This window comes from Ictidomys tridecemlineatus, chromosome 12, assembly GCF_052094955.1.
Source record: "Ictidomys tridecemlineatus isolate mIctTri1 chromosome 12, mIctTri1.hap1, whole genome shotgun sequence".
Lineage (NCBI taxonomy): Eukaryota > Metazoa > Chordata > Mammalia > Rodentia > Sciuridae > Ictidomys > Ictidomys tridecemlineatus.
In genome coordinates this window covers 50,063,339-50,079,765 of record NC_135488.1, presented here as the reverse complement: position 1 = coordinate 50,079,765, position 16,427 = coordinate 50,063,339, and the positions used below count along the sequence as shown (strand labels likewise).

The window sequence follows — 16,427 nt, the reverse complement described above, 5'->3', positions numbered from 1 at the left end:
CTGTGGCAGGCAGTCCAGCATTTGACTTTAATAGTTGGTTTTTCAAAACTTTCATTCATAGCAGTTTGGCATTGAAATAGAAATAAATTACTTTCTTAAATGCCTGAAAATTGAAGAAGTATTATGAATAAATAATATAAACTGAATAAGTCATTAACAACTGAGCAGTTTGTAATGTATTATTAACAAAATTAACAGTAAAGTCTATTTCTCATGCCTACAAAAGTAACAATCTTGTGTATCATTTTAAGAATAGCATTTCTCCAAGGGACAGATAATTTTTTATTTCCCCCAGATGTGCTTTTACATCATCCCATGAGTCTACAGATGGCAAGCATTTATCATTATTTGTATTTATTAAGCTTTTTTAGACAAATAAACAAAACCCAGGTAATTTATCTTAAGCCAAAATAGGGCTCTCATTTAAGAATTCAAAGGTGTTTCATGGATCCCTTTCCTCTTCAAGAGCATAATTAGGCTCAGGAACTGATTAGAATCAGTACAGATCAGCTTTAGGAATCCGAGTTAGTCTTCACTCTCCATCTCTTTTCTCTGCATTTCTCTTCCTCTCTATATCTCTTTGAAGGTCTGCTTCACTTCTCTTCCAATACAATGAGGCTGCTACTTCATCCTGTGCCACAGCCCGGCTGGCTGTGCAAAATAACCGGGAGGGTGACAAACAACTTGTGTACGTTGATACAGCAGGAGTGGGAGCTGTTTATTGTAGGACAACAGAGGTATTTATACATTCCACACAGCTTATCTTAATTAGCATAAACTAGATACATCAGTCAACCAATAAGGAATCGCCACACTTAATGGCTTGCTGGCATTACTTCGAAAACCACTCCCTCTGGCATTTTGCCAGGCATCATCCAGACTTGTTTACAGACTCTAACAATCCTGTAGTAGAAAATGTGGCCACCAGCAGCTCCCAAGTGACAGGTTGCAAGTCTAACAGCCACAAAAGAAGATAATTTATCCTTCCAACAGTGATTCTACTGTCTAGTAAATGGATTTAGCCCCATCCTGCTCCAATTTTATCAACTATGTTAGGAGGGTAAGATCATATCATAATCAAAGGCTTAGTGTGGTTCTAGAATAGGAAGTTGCTGTGTACGGAAAACAAGACTGTCCCATCTCCAGGAATTTATTCATGGTTTCTGGGTAGTATATTTGGGAAGTAGCTTCCCTTAAGGAGATGCTCTTCATAACAGATAGCTTTTTTTGTGATTTTTTACCAGCCTTTCTGAGTTGGCTAGACTCTTTTCGAGATGAAATAATTTGTCTTCATTATCTGACGTTCTGGCTTCTACTTGCTCCACTCTGTTAGTGATACTCTCAATTGAGTTTTTAATTTGGTTTATAGTTTCCTTCATTTCTAAGATTATGGTTTGATTCTTTTTTATAATCTCTATCTCCTGATAAAGGTGCTTAACTTCTTCTTTTATCTGTTTGTGTAATATATTCTCAATGTGTTCTTTCGCTGCTTGAATTTGCTGTCTCGTATCCTCTTTAAGGTTCCATTCCATCTGTCTAAGGTGTTCCTTGAGTTCTTTATATGACCATTTTTCTGATGACTCTAAGTCCTCCTGAATATTTAGGCTGTCCTGCATTGTTTGTACTCCTTTTCTTCCTTGCTTTTTGAAGCTGCTCATGTTACTTCTTGTTCTGTTTGACTGCTGAGTTACTGATTACTCCTATAAATTTATTAGATGCTGTAGCCGCAGGTTTCAATGAAATTATCTCCTCCGCCGCAGTCTGATGACGTCAGTTGTCTGCCATGGTGGTATCTCTTGCAAATGGCGACAGTTCGTTTCCCTTTGCCGGGTGACCAATGCAACGGGTGGGTCCTTACTGTCTCTCCCAAGCCCCGTTTCAAACCTGTGACCACTACCTATGAAGGCTCGGTTGGCATTACCTCCGTAGGATCAGAAGGGCTGACCGGTTGTTTCAGCCGGATGGATTAGTGCTGAGTCACAGCTGTTTGTCTGCGGGAAGCAGGCGAACGGGAGCTTGAATTCAGCCGATCCAGGTTCAGTGTGTGTTCTGAGAGGCCCAAACAGCTCGCCCCAGATCCACGTCAGTTCAGCATTGCCTAGTGATCCTGAGCAAACAGAATTAGGCTGTTTACGACTCCCTATGCCTGCACAGCTGAAGAGGTCAGAGACTTGATCTCTCTGCGCCCGCCGCCATGTTGGAATCCCCACAGATAGCTTTTTTTGTAACTTCATTAATTCAATCAGCAAATTTAGAGAACACTTACTTAGCAGAATATAAGGATTACAACAATAACTAAACCTGTTTTCAAGGAGATCAGAGTCTAGAATGAAAGTGGACAATTATGATACAACTAGTAGAGGTACAAGAAACAGTTGTAAGGACTACGGCTTTTTTAATCACTCTTGTCTGTGGGTCACAGAAGACTTTGTGGAGGATAGAGTATTTAAGATATGTGCTAAAATACATTTAGGCATTTCAAGGAGAGAGAAAAAAACAATAACAAAGATATGAGGCAAGATGACAAAAACACGATTTGGGAACTGGTGAAGTGCTATGTAAACTGTGTGTTGCTAAAGCAGGAGAGAAGAAATGAATTCTAGAAATGTTAAGTATAAGTGAAAGGACAACTGAATAAGAGGACAAGCAAAGAGTCTGAGATGACTCCTAGGTATCTTTCTATAGTTGATGGGCTGATAGCAGTATCATACCAGCACAGGCAGGTTAGGCTGCACAATACATTTCTGAGAGTAAAAGAGACACCATAAAGTGTTATACCAGGACAATAAATATAAACCAAGACACTCTCAGGAAACCTGGATATATGCTTATACAAAGTATAAGAAATACAGGATGATTAACAGATCTTGGTGTAGAGAGATTTCTATTTATAACTTGTTTGAGATATTAGCCATTTTGTTGAAAGCAATCAAAACTAATATAGATAGCTTAGAAAGTGGGAATGTTTAATCTAAGTTTGCTTGGAAATCTTTTGGAATAAAAAGGAATGAATAGAGAGAGGCCTTTAAAAGGATAAGAACTAGAGTATAGAATAGCATAAGGAAATGCTACATTTTTTTATCCATTCATCTATTGAAGGGCATCTGGGTTGGTTCCACAGTCTAGCTATTGTGAATTGTGCTGCTATGAACATCGATGTGCCAGTATCCCTGTAGTACACTCTTTTAAGGTCTTCAGGGAATAGTCCGAGAAGGGCAATAGCTGGGTCAAATGGTGGTTCCATTCCCAGCTTTCCCAGGAATCTCCATACTGCTTTCCAAATTGGCCGCACCAATTTGCAGTCCCACCAGCAATGTACAAGAGTACCCTTTTCCCCACATCCTCGCCAGCACTTGTTGTTGTTTGACTTCGTAATGGCTGCCAATCTTACTGGAGTGAGATGGTATCTTAGGGTGGTTTTGATTTGCATTTCTCTGACTGCTAGAGATTTGATTTGCATTTCTCTGACTGCTAGAGATGGTGAGCATTTTTTCATGTACTTGTTGATTGATTGTATGTTCTCCTCTGAGAAGTGTTTGTTCAGGTCCTTGGCCCATTTGTTGATTGGGTTATTTGTTGTCTTATAGTCTTGAGTTCTTTGTATATTCTGGATATTAGGGCTCTATCTGAAGTGTGAAGAGTAAAAATTTGTTCGCAGGATGTAGGCTCCCTATTTACCTCTCTTATTGTTTCTCTTGCTGAGAAAAAACTTTTTTAGTTTAATGGATTTAGATGAATGGATAAAAAAAATATGTGGCATTTATACACAATGGAGTATTACACAGCACTAAAAATGACAAAATCATGGGATTTGCAGGGAAATGGATGGCACTAGAGCAGATTATGCTAAGTGAAGCTAGCAAATCCCTAAAAAAACAAATGCCAAATGTCTTCTTTGATATAATGAGAGCAACTAAGAACAGAGCAGGGAGGAAGAGCAGGAGGAAAAGATTAACATTAAACAGAGACATGAGGTGGGAGGGAAAGGGAGAGAAAAGGGAAATTGCATGGAAATGGAAGGAGACCCTCATTGTTATACAAAACTACATATAAGAGGTTGTGAGGGGAATGGGAAAAAAACAAGGAGAGAAATGAATTACAGTAGATGGGGTAGAGAGAGAAGATGGGAGGGGAGGGGTGGCAGGATAGTAGAGGATAGGAAAGGTAGAAGAATACAACAGTTACTAATATGGCTTTATGTAAAAATGTGATGTGTAACCGATGTGATTCTGCAATCTGTATTTGGGGTAAAAATGGGAGTTCATAACCCACTTGAATCTAATGTATGAAATATGATATGTCAAGAGCTTTGTAATGTTTTGAACAACCAATAAAAAAAAGAATAGTATAAGGAAACAGAAAAGGCCTCTCCTCCTTCTCTCATCTCTGTTCCTCTCTAGAACAGTGGTTCGCAAAGGTGATCTTTAAACTAGCAGCATTATTAGGACCTGGAATTTGGTAGAAATGCACATCTTGGACCCTACCCTAGATTTTCTGAATCAGAAATTCCAAAAGAGCTCAGCAATCGTTTTAACAAACTTTCCAAAGTCATTTCTGCCTAAGTTACAGGTTGAAAACTATTTCTCTAAAAGGCTCTCTACAGTTATCTTCTTATGTTAAGGACCTACTTTCTGCTTCCACCTGAGAGCATATGGCCTCTACCCACAACTATGCTGCTTAGTTCAGCTTATGGCTAGAGACTGAATCAAATAATATGAACATGGCAGCTTCCTGCCTAATAAGGAAAACTTGGGGGCTGGGGCAATTGGAGGATTTTTCCCAAATTGGAGAATTTAGATAACACTGTGTTCTTTCTTGCCAGAAATTTAAGAGAAACAGGAACTTTTTTGCCCATAGAAGGTAGGACATCAAAATGAAGATGTTAAGTATTACTTGGATATAACAAAATAATTTAAACAATAGTGAACCTAGATCGTGTTCTGAACTTATGCAGCCAGGAACAAAGACTGTCCATACCACAGGGGATGTTCTGGGACTAATCACTGCTCAGCATACATGCCTGAAAACTAAGACATTAAAGCTGAACATCCACACAGAATATATTTTCTTGAAAGACATTAAGTATTAGCACTGCTTAATGCTGCTAAAGAAAAATGAAGAGAGGGGCAGAGGGAGAAAGAGAGAGAAATAACATTTCTATGTGCATTACTAACTTCTCAGCTCTGACCACTTACCGTCTGGGCCTGGTTTACCTGTGTTCCATAAATGACTGTATTTATCACCCAGCCAACTTCAGCCAATTTGATTGTAGTGTTAAAAATACAACTCCTCCTGTGCTGACCATTTACAGCTTGATGTTTATATTGCACAGTGGTTGTCTCCTATTAAAAAAACTTGAAGGGTAAAATAGAACTCTACTACATTTAACGAATAACCAATGTTTCCATTTAGATTGAAAGCCTGGAAGATGAAGGGAATGTAGTGGTTCAAATGTACAAGCTTATTGAACAGTATCAGATAGCTACACCTCCTGAAGACTTCGCTGTTTTTGCAACTATGAAGCCATCCATTATTGCTGTTCGGAATGCCATTGATAGAGCAGTGGGTGACAGAGAAACAAGTATTAAGCAATTTTCTCTGCATTTGGGTAGAGATCTTGAAGATCTAAATGAAGAAGTGAATGAAATAAAGCTGCAAGCTCAGGTAAGATAAAGCAGGATTTTTTAATCTGAGAAAAGTTTGATTATTATAGTTTTTTAAAATTAAAATATAACTGAAAAATTGTATATATTTATAGTATCTTACATGACATTTTGATACATGTACATAGTGTGGAATATATTAAATATATTAAGCTTATTAACCTGCCCATCACTTTATACATTTATTTTTTGTGGTAAGAACATTTAAAATCTAGGCTTCAAACCATTTTGGAAATATACTTCACTTTACTTTATTTAAAATTTGTTTTTATTAACTGTCAACCATATCTTTGAGCTGCTATTTAAAGTGTTTCTGAAGCTCTTTTTTTATATACTGAATGAATTCCAGACTCACAAGAAAAGTCTATATGTAATATTGAATTTTCTAATATTCCTAGCATTATTATTTTTAAATGAGTGTTTTTATTACTTCTTCAAATATTTATAACTGTTTCACAATTTTAAAATTTGCTTAGCGTATTAAATTAAATTAAATGATATCAAAGATTATTTGGTTAAATTGTATCAATTTTACCATAGAAAAGATTCAGAATTTAGAATAGATCTAGGTGACTCTTAACTAAAGTCTGCCTGAAAATAATCATTTTGTAATGACTTATTATTTTATTATTAGCATTGGCTAAATCTTACCACAGAATTATAAAACCATGTAAAGTTATAATAAAAGTTTAAAAAATGGAAAAACTCAATGTCCATCAACAGATGATTAATAAAGTACAAAAGAGATTAGTAAAATACATGAAGGTAATTCACTCGGAAATAAAATACAGATATTAAAGATTATAATATACACTTATACACATTGACATGGAAATAGTAAAGGCAGATAACATTGTGTTTTTCCTATTTATAAAGCTCTGTTTTAAGGACTTAACATTGTTTTTGGTTTTGTGTTGAAGAATATTTGTATTTTCTCAGATGAAAGTGTATATCAGTGTAATAACTGTATACTTCAATGAATTATCAGAAAGTGAACACATCATGTATCTGCATCTCAGAATGTCAAGCACTATAGCCTTACTGTTACCTTTAATGTGCCCTCTCCTATTCATTAATTCTTTGTTCTATTCCAGAGGCAGCTACTACCCTGAATTCTAATGTCATAAATAAGTTTTACCTATTTCTGAACTTATGATTAACTAGAATGATACAGTATTTCTTTTACTTTGTTTTTGGTATCTACCTGAGATTTGTCCATGCTGTGTGGATATAGTTTATTCTAATTTTTTGGCTTTGTATTATTTCATCATATTTTACATTTTAATTATTCATTCCATGGTTGATGGACATTAGGATCATTTAAAGCTTTTGGGAAAGATGAATAATACTCTAGAAGCATTCTCATATGTTTTTACATGTTTTAACTCATTTAATTCTCAAAACACCTATAGGTTGTATTAGTCACATTGTACAAGGAAGGAAATTAAGGTACAAGGAAGTTAAGCAATTTGCCCAGGATTGCACAGATAATAAATTATGGGAAAGGATTTAAGCTAAGGAAATCTGCTTTTAGTAGTTAATATTCTGCTGTTAAAACAAGAGTGATTATCCTTGGTGCATGTAAATAGATAATTAGAAAGAGCAAACTCCCAGCACACGATTTGTTTGTAATCATGCATTTTAAATAGAATAATGTACATACACAAAAATGATAGCATGAGTTCCCCTACCATGCTTCCTCTATTGAGGGTTTTAAATTAATTCACTGTCACTCTTGGACAAAGAAGTGTCACTTCATTCTTTCCATACATAATAGCATCTTTCTGTCAAGAACCCCAATCTTGCTAATGGAAGAAAATTGAGGAGAAACCTAAATATGGAAATTGATGATAGAAATGTTTATTTTATTCTAACTTGATCTCTTATATATTTTAATTCAATTCATAATCCTTCAATTTAATTCAAATCATAATCCTTCCTATGGGACATCTCTTCATCCTTACCACCATTCCCTCCCACCTATTGCATTTCCTTATGGTAGATGGAAAGGATAGATAGCTGGTCCTTATGCTATCTTGTAGACCATAGCAATTTTCATTGCAGTGTGACTGGATTCAGCCTGGTTGTCCCACAAAACTCTGAATTAAGAGTCCTTCCTGTTGCTTTAAGCACCATGCTAGTCCATACTGCTGCAATTCTATTTATTCCTTTTTATTAAAGAGTTAAATAAACTGTGACTTTCTCATCCTGGCCTTAGACAGCTTCAGGTTCACCAGTTCTTTCAAGAATTCCCATTACCAGAATCAAGACACACAAGAACTTCAGGATTCCCAACATATTACACCAGAGTTTCAACACAATTATCTTCTGCCTGGACACTTCCCTTAACTTTTTCTAATCTAGAGCACATTGTCATTTTGAATGTAGGGCCATACTGAACAAGAGATGGAATAACTAGCCTCCCTAAACTAGGGCTATAATAGTTTCCAGACTTCTCCAATTTTCTTAGATTCTCCCAAACTTTAAGTTGTTTCTACTTTGTTCCTCAACTATTTCATTCTCATTCCTGGATTTTCAACCCCAAAGTGTAGTTAGAACACATGTTATTTATTTATTTATTTATTTATTTATTTATTTATTTATTTATTTATTTATTTATTTATACTGGGAATTGAACCCAGAGGTGCTTCAGCACTGAGCTACATCTCCAGCCCTTTTTGTTTTTTTATATTTTGAGACAGGGCGTAAGTTGCTGAGGGTCTCCCTAAATTATTGAGGCTACCATGAAACTCGTGACCCTCCTGACAGCCTACAAAGTTGCTGGGTTTATAGGCATGCACTACCATTCCTGGCATGTCATAACACTTATATTTTTAATTTCATTTCTTTCTCTTTATGGTGTGTGTGTGTGTGTGTGTGTGTGTGTGTGTGTGTGTGTGTGTGTTTCCTTCCACAGTTCCTGGCTCATAACTTCCATATCCCTTGTTGTTTCCTAAATAACTAGGACACTGAAGTTAATATTTGGTCTTTTGTTCTTGGTTCCTGAAGGTGCTTTCATAAACTTCAGAGCATCAGGGGAAAGACAATCTTTTGTTATAATGTTGAGGCACTTTAGGCTTGTGAAGAATTCCTCAGAAAGAAAAATACGTTCTCCAAAATTCTGCCATCCTTTCACCTGCTCCTTTTTTTCCTCAAGGCAGACCATAGAAACTATTATTTCTCTTCCCCAAGACAGGCTGTAAAAACTAAAAGTGTTCTCTATAATCCTTCTCCACATTTCTAACTTGGAGCTAGCCATAAAGAAATTCCCTGATAGTAGATCACAGCACTTCCATTTCAGAAGGAGTTCCGCCTCATAGCTGATAGGAAGGAATGCTGTTTAGAGAGGTTAAGAAAAATTTGGATGGACATGCCCTCTTTCCCTGTGCAATCTATTAGCATTAGATTTTTTTCCAATCACATTTCAATACAGTTGTCCATGCTTCAATCATACTTATGCAATAAAATCTCCATAAAATCCTGAAAGGACAGGTTTGCAGAGCTTCCAGATAGCTAAATATCTGAAGGTTCCTGGAGGGGGACAACCTAGGGAGGACATGAAAGTTCCTTGTACCTTCTTCCATACCTTACCCTATGAATTTCTTCATCTGTATGCATTGTAAAAAAAAAACTTATAATAAACTGGTAAACCCAATCAGGTATGTCCTTAAGTTTTGTGAACAAGTCTTGTAAACTAATCAAACCTAGGGAGGGAATCATTGGAACACCAATTTATAGCCAAAAGCACATGTCAAAAAACCTGGGGGTTGCAATTGGCATCTGAAGAGGAGAAATTATGGAGACTTAGCTCTCAACCTGTGGGCTAACTCCGGAGTTGAATTGGAGGATACTTAGCTGAGGTCTGATGCAGACTTGATTGGTCACTTTGGTGTGTAGGTAATCCCACCCCACACCCCTGAAACACACATATCTGGTTTCAGAAAAAAATGTTGGGAGAGTACAATAGGAATAACTGAGTTTGTTTTTCCTTACTGTCCTTAGACTCTTTGGAATTCAAAGGGCTTTCCTTTTATTTATTGTAAAATGGGAATTTTTCTTATGTCCTTTTTTCTTCTCTTTTTTGTTACGTTCACCTCTCCTTTTTTGAAGTCATATTGGGTAAAGAAATGTAGGAAATAAAAGCAGATGATGAAGAAAACATTAGGTAACCATGTCAACATTTTACAATATATATGCTTTCCCTTTATATTCAGGAAAAAACATTTGTCTTTAACATGGTTTCTGACACTCAGAGAGAAAAAAGAATTAGAAAAAAATTTAAATCATAATTAATCTTTTTTAATCATATTTAATCTTTATTAATTAATTTAATTTAATTGTTCTGCCTCAAAAAATAGTCATTACTAACCAAAATCTATCTTAATTTTATAGGATCCACAGATTTTGGATATTAACACTGATCAAGAAAAAATAAAGAATATTTTAAGTGATCTACAATGTGTTCTAGATGATCTTCAAAAACGTGCCTTTCAATATAAATCCTACCAGAAGAATTTCAAGGTAATGACAATTTTGTATATCTGTTTCTAAAATGTGTGCATAGAAATAGGACATGTAACAATGTGATCATAAACACTTTGTGTTTGGTCAACTATGTGTTAGTTGTTATGCTACAGTGTCAATTACAAAATTTGATGTTTCTGCCTTTTAAATACACACACACACACACACACACACACACACACACACCCAATAGACAATATATCTTCGTTATTAAAAAGTGATTGCAAATTATAGAAAATTATTAGATAAATGTATATGGACTTTTACATTTGGTTTATTAAAGACCTTCTATCCTTTCTTATGATTTAAACTTCTTTTACACTCATATGTGTGTTATGATTCCATTAATGTTGCCTGATTTGGCTTGCACTGATGTTCTAATTTAATGAAAGAAGAGATCCTCACCTAAACCAGGTAGTAAAATGGCCTGAAAGTGTGGATTTAAAAAGCTGAAAAAAAATGTGTCTTTAAAAAATATGAAGACAAAAGACAAAGAGATACAGGTGCTTCTAGCAATTTTTAGAAAGACTACCAGGAAAAGAGAACACTCATAAATATGCTTAAAAATTTCAGGAAGATGGTGCGTGAAAAGTGAGTAGTTCAATATAGATATGGGGAAAATGTGTATTTTTAAAAAAAGCAAAATTTATGGAAGTGAAGAGTACAATAAATGAACTGAATAATTTACTAGAAAAGTTTAAAAGCAAACCTGATCAAGCAAAAGAAAGAATTAGTGAACTCAAAGACAGATCACTTGAAATTATCCAAAGGAAAAAAATTTTAAAAAGTGAAGATGACTTAAAGGGCTTATAGGAGATAATTAAGAAGACCAATTTTCATTTTATGAGAATCCAAAAAGGAGGAGAGAGAAAAAATAAGATAGAAAGCTTATTTTATAAAATAATGGCTGATAATTTCCCAAATGTAGAGTAGAAAATCACTATTGAGACTAAAGCCCAAAACTTTTCAAAAAGGATGAACCCAAAGAGGTCCACACTAATAATGACATACATCATAATTAAAGTATCAATGGACAAAGAGAGACTTTTGGAAACACCAAGAAAAATGTGACTTAAAATATACAAGGGATTTCAATAAGACTGTCAGTTGATTTCTCAGCAAAAACCTTACAAGCCAGAAAGGAATGAGATGGTATATTAAAAGCTCTGAATGAAAAATCAATTACCAACCACTACTACTATATCTGACAAAACTACCCTTCAAAAATTAAGAAGAAATAAATACCTTCCCAGATAATCAAAAGCTGAGGAAACTCATAATCACTAAGTATACTTTATAAGAAATTCTAAAGGGAGTCCTTCAATTTGTGACAAAAGAATGCTAAACAGCAACATAATAAATTCCTAGAAGACAGGGAAATCTCATGACACTGTTCTTGGCTATGATTTCTTGGATATGACACCAAAAGTCAAGACAACAAAATCAGAAACAGACAAATGGAACTAAAATCAAACTCAAAAGCTTCTGTACTGCCAATGAAACCATAGATAGGGTTGAAAAGTCAACCTACAAGATAGGGGAAAATGTCTTTTAAGCCACATATTTGATAAGGAGTTATCAAAACATATGAGGAATTTCTACAGTTCAACATCAAGCAGCAAATAATGTGATATTTAAATGGGCAAAAGGATTGAATAGACTTTTCTCCAAAGGAGATATAGGAATGGCCAATGGGTAGATGTAAAGATACTCAGCATCACTAATCGGCAGAAAAATGAATAAAAACCAAATCAAGGTATTGCTTCTTACCTATTAGCATGGCCATTATAAATATAAAATAAATAGCAAGTGTTGGTGAGGATGTGGAGAAATTGTAAACTTCTATACTGTTAGTGGAGGGTGTAAAATGAAATCACTATGAAAAACAGTAGATTCTCAAAATATTGAAAACAGAACTAAAATATGACCTTTCAATCCAAATTCTGGGCATATATTCATATAGATTATGAATCCTGATTTACATCCAAGATTTTGAAGAAATATTTGCACTCCCAAGTTCATTGCAACATGATTATGATTATGATTGGTACTTGGGATTGAACTCAGGGGCACTCAATCACTGAGCCACATCCCCAACCCTATTTTGTATTTTTTTTAAGAGTCAGGGTCTCAATGAGTTGTTTAGTGTCTTGCTTCTGCTGAGGCTGGCTTTGAGTTCACAATCTTCCTGTCTCAGCATCCTGAGCTATAATACCTTTTGGTATTACAAGTGTGTGTCACTGCACCCGGCCATTGCAACATTACTAACAATGGTCAAGATGTGTAAACAACCTCAATGTCCATCAATTGATAAAAGGATACAGAAAATGTGGCATATGCATTCAACAAAATATTATTCAGTCTTTAAAAAGAAGGAAATTATGTTATATGCAACATAAATGAATCTGGAGAACATTATGCTATGTGAAATAAGCCAGTTACAGAAGGCAAACACTGCATGATTCCACTTACATGAAATATCTAATATAGTCATATTGTAAATGCAGAAAGTAGAATGGTGGTTGCCAGGGACTTGAGGTGAAGGAAAATAAGCACACAGTTTCTGTTATGCAAAGTGAAAAAGCATTAGAGATTTCCTGTATAACATTGTTAATATTGTTATAGTTAACAATCCTGTACACTTAAAAATTTGTTAAAAAGCTAGATCTTATTATGTATTTTTACCACAATAAAAAGAAAAACATAAGTTTAAAAGTATTTTTAAAAACCAGCCTGAAATAGAAGTATATCCCTCTTTGTACATGCTTAATCTACACTTGGATGATTCTGCCTTTATGAATGTCTCTGACCCAACCTTTCTGCAGCTCTTAACCATTCGAAGAATAGGGATGAAAACCTAAATGGTCTTGGTTGCAGGAAATTATTTCCAGCTCTTAATGAAAAACTGGCCCCAGTTCACCACAAAGCCCAACAATTTCTGTGCAACCAACTCCCTGTAGGTTTCCCACTTCCAAGCCAAGACAATCTTAAAACCCCTCATTAAAATACTTTCTTCAGATTTTCTTGAATTCTTCTTTTTTTGTACGTGTATATGCAGTTCATGGGGGTTAGAACAAAGTAAAAAAACAGGTTGTCCTATCTATCTTAAACTTCACTATCCTGCCCATCGCCAGCTACCACACAATCATCTATCATCCAAATACAGAAGCCCTGAAGGAAATAAATACCTCTGAATACTCATCTGTTTTTCAAAAAAGAAAGTCATGTACATGTGTGTCTAGTCCAAATAAAAAATGCATGCACATGGGGGTCTTATAGTATTTATGTCTTTGGAGAAAAATATATTTAAGTTTTAAAAAATAGTAAGAGTTATAGTTTGTTACTCAAATAAAAAAATGTAATATGTGTGGGATTTCATGGTGTTCTAAATTTTCATGTGTTTCCATCTTTCCTTTTATTTCTCCATTTAGGATCTATCTTGTGCCAAGTAGTCACTGTATTAAGTATTACTAATAGAAGGTTAGCATAAGGTCTTAATATCTGAAAATAAGTAATACACTTTATTTGTTATGCTTTTAAAGGTAGAAGTGTCCAAGTTTGAAGCTTTGGAAGAAGTTAGCGCTGAACTGAAGCTCAAACAATTGCTTTGGGAGTCTTACTCTGAATGGGATAAACTCCAACAAGAATGGTTAAAGGTAGGGAAAAAGCTCTCATTTCTTAAGTTTTTATTAAATTAAACTTAAAACCCTAATAACATCAGTTATCATTTATAGCAACTTGGTATATTCTTATTAACATTAAAAATTCAATGTTATAATTTTACAGGAATTTTTGTTGGTTTTCCAGTAAAGTACAAGAGGTCTTTTTGTCACTAAATGACAAAAAGTATGTTGGCAGGGTTCTTGGGTCATCCATTTAAGGAGGATAAATGATGAAGGCACCAAAGGACCACATTGCATGATACCTAACTTTTTTGTGCTTTCAAAACATGTTGTTATCATTATATACTCCAGTGATCTTGGGGAGTGTAGGATTTTTATTATCTACATGCTTTAGGTTTCTGTTTTCTAAAGTTATATTCTTATTATTCTTTTAAAAAAGAAACTGTTTTGTTCAGTGTGATAGAAGATTAGAAAAAGAAGATCTAGAATCCTCTCTAGAGAGTTCAGTAGTTCATTCTCTCTCTCTCTCTCTCTCTCTCTCTCTCTCTCTCTCTCTCTCTCTCTCTCTCTCTCTCTCTCTCTCTCTTTCTCTCTCTTTGTGTTGGGAATCAAACCCAGGGCCTTCTGCATGCAAAGCAAGCACTCTACCAACTGAGCTTTATCCCCAGCACCTGTTCAGAAGTACTCTCTTAATCAGGGAGCAAAGTACCAATATCCCTAATAGTTTCTAGGATGTCCTTATATTCAAACCTTGATAAGGGTCAGCCATCTAGGAGGCAGAATATGGCCACTGATACTTTCATATGTGATATAGACACGTTGGAAATACCATCAACTTAAAAAGTCATGTTTTATACTTCATATTCATCCTACCTGTGCTGAGCCTATACTTTAAAGCCACATGTCTGGGTCAAAAAACAGTGACACAAGAAACATTTCCCAAGTCATGTTCCAGCTGTGGGTAATAACAGTGGAGAATAAGAAGAACAGAGTCTAAGCCCTCATAGAACTTACCTTTTTGTGGAAGGAAGAAAAAAAAGCAAAATATATGATCTAATATCAGGGAATTTTAGTTATTCTCCTATAATTTATTTGTCACTTATCTCAGAAGTAAAAAAAAATTCTTCTGAGAAGTAAGGAAGAAGCTTAGAGAATTTTCTGATTTCCATGGTATTTTACAGCACTCACCTTATAGAAAATGCACAAGAAAATTCTTTAAGGAACAGAAGGAAAATGCTGAAGATTTACAAATTTTCTATTGCCCTTAATCCATAAGATTGTCTGATATCAAAGTGTGTACACTTATATGCTAATATAACACATACTATTATAGATGTATGCATATAGTAGAAGTACACCTTTAAAATACTTGCATTACATGAATTATTTGAAACTTCTGTTTACAAGAGTAAAAATAGTTATGTTTTTCCTTAGAAGACTCTAGAAGTATTAAACCTCAGTAATAAATTCCAGGGATTATAATGCATTTAATGATAAGAGAGATAAATATATGAATAAATAGTTGATGCATGATATATTATTAGCAATTTTGACAAGTAAAGCCTTTTGAAAAATACAGAGAGAGTTGATTCAGATTAGCAATATAAGTGCTAGAAAAATAACTGTAAAGTAAAATACTTTTTGCTATTTCAAGCTTGACTGTTATCATATATTTTAACTTACTTTTTTCTTTTTCTAATTTGTATAGTCCAAATTTGACTCCCTGGATCCAGAATTCCTAAACAGTCAGGTTTCTAAATATGCCAAAATTGTGAGTCAATTGGAAAAAGGCTTGCCACCCAACAATGTAGTACCCCAGATCAAAAGTAAAGTGGAAAAAATGAAAGAAAAGGTAAGGTTGTTGGAAATTATTTCAGAAACTCAGGCGAATCTGCTGTTAATTGATGCTTAAGATACCAAAATAGGGAAATATTTACTGATTAAGTTAATTTTGCAGAGAGAAGAAAGTCCAGTTCATTTGTTTTCAGTAGCACAGACTGCATTCATAGCTTCAACTGACCAACCAAATCATACAATTAAATGTCTTAGTTAAAAAAGCATTCAGAATACAAATTTCCCTAGTGGTAGGATACATAATGCAGGAATATGAAGTATTTGTGCCAAGAAACATATCTGCTGTGCCCTCAAATAGCCAGGTAAGGTGAAGACAGCCTTGTCCATTTGCTCCTGTGCACCATACAACAACAGCATTTTCCTGTTGTGTTGTGATGTGAAGAAGGCTGAGAAGCTAATCTGTAGGTGTTCAGGGCTGACTCTTTGAAACAGATAGGAAAGGGAAATTTTGCCATGGTTTTTTCTTGTTAAGCTTAAATATATGGATGAAACACTTTCCCAAACTTACATGTCAGTTTCTTTCTTCCCTGTTGTCTTTAGTGTAGTTATAGCAGACAGTTGTAAATAATTTCACTTATCATGGTCTGCATTCCATCTTGAATACCCTCAAAATACAGTTTAAAAAAAAAACTTGCACATAGGAAAGGTCACTTCTTGTGGTATATAGTCCTATGGGTTTTTACAAATAGGTAGTCAGGTACCCAACACAACAATACCATACAGAAGTTCCATCAACCCCATTTCTCTCAGGATAGAAAACTTT

At 34.8% G+C, this 16,427-nt stretch overlaps 1 protein-coding gene across 1 annotated transcript in view; it reads left to right on the top strand.

Moving 5' to 3' along the window:
- Positions 1-16,427, top strand: part of Dnah6 (dynein axonemal heavy chain 6) — a 263,669-nt gene that overhangs the window by 70,283 nt on the left and 176,959 nt on the right. The window contains exons 16-19 of the mRNA XM_005335870.5: positions 5,413-5,664; positions 10,056-10,184; positions 13,730-13,843; positions 15,519-15,662. Coding sequence (XP_005335927.2) covers positions 5,413-5,664; positions 10,056-10,184; positions 13,730-13,843; positions 15,519-15,662 — 639 coding nt within the window. The remainder of the gene's footprint in view (positions 1-5,412; positions 5,665-10,055; positions 10,185-13,729; positions 13,844-15,518; positions 15,663-16,427) is intronic.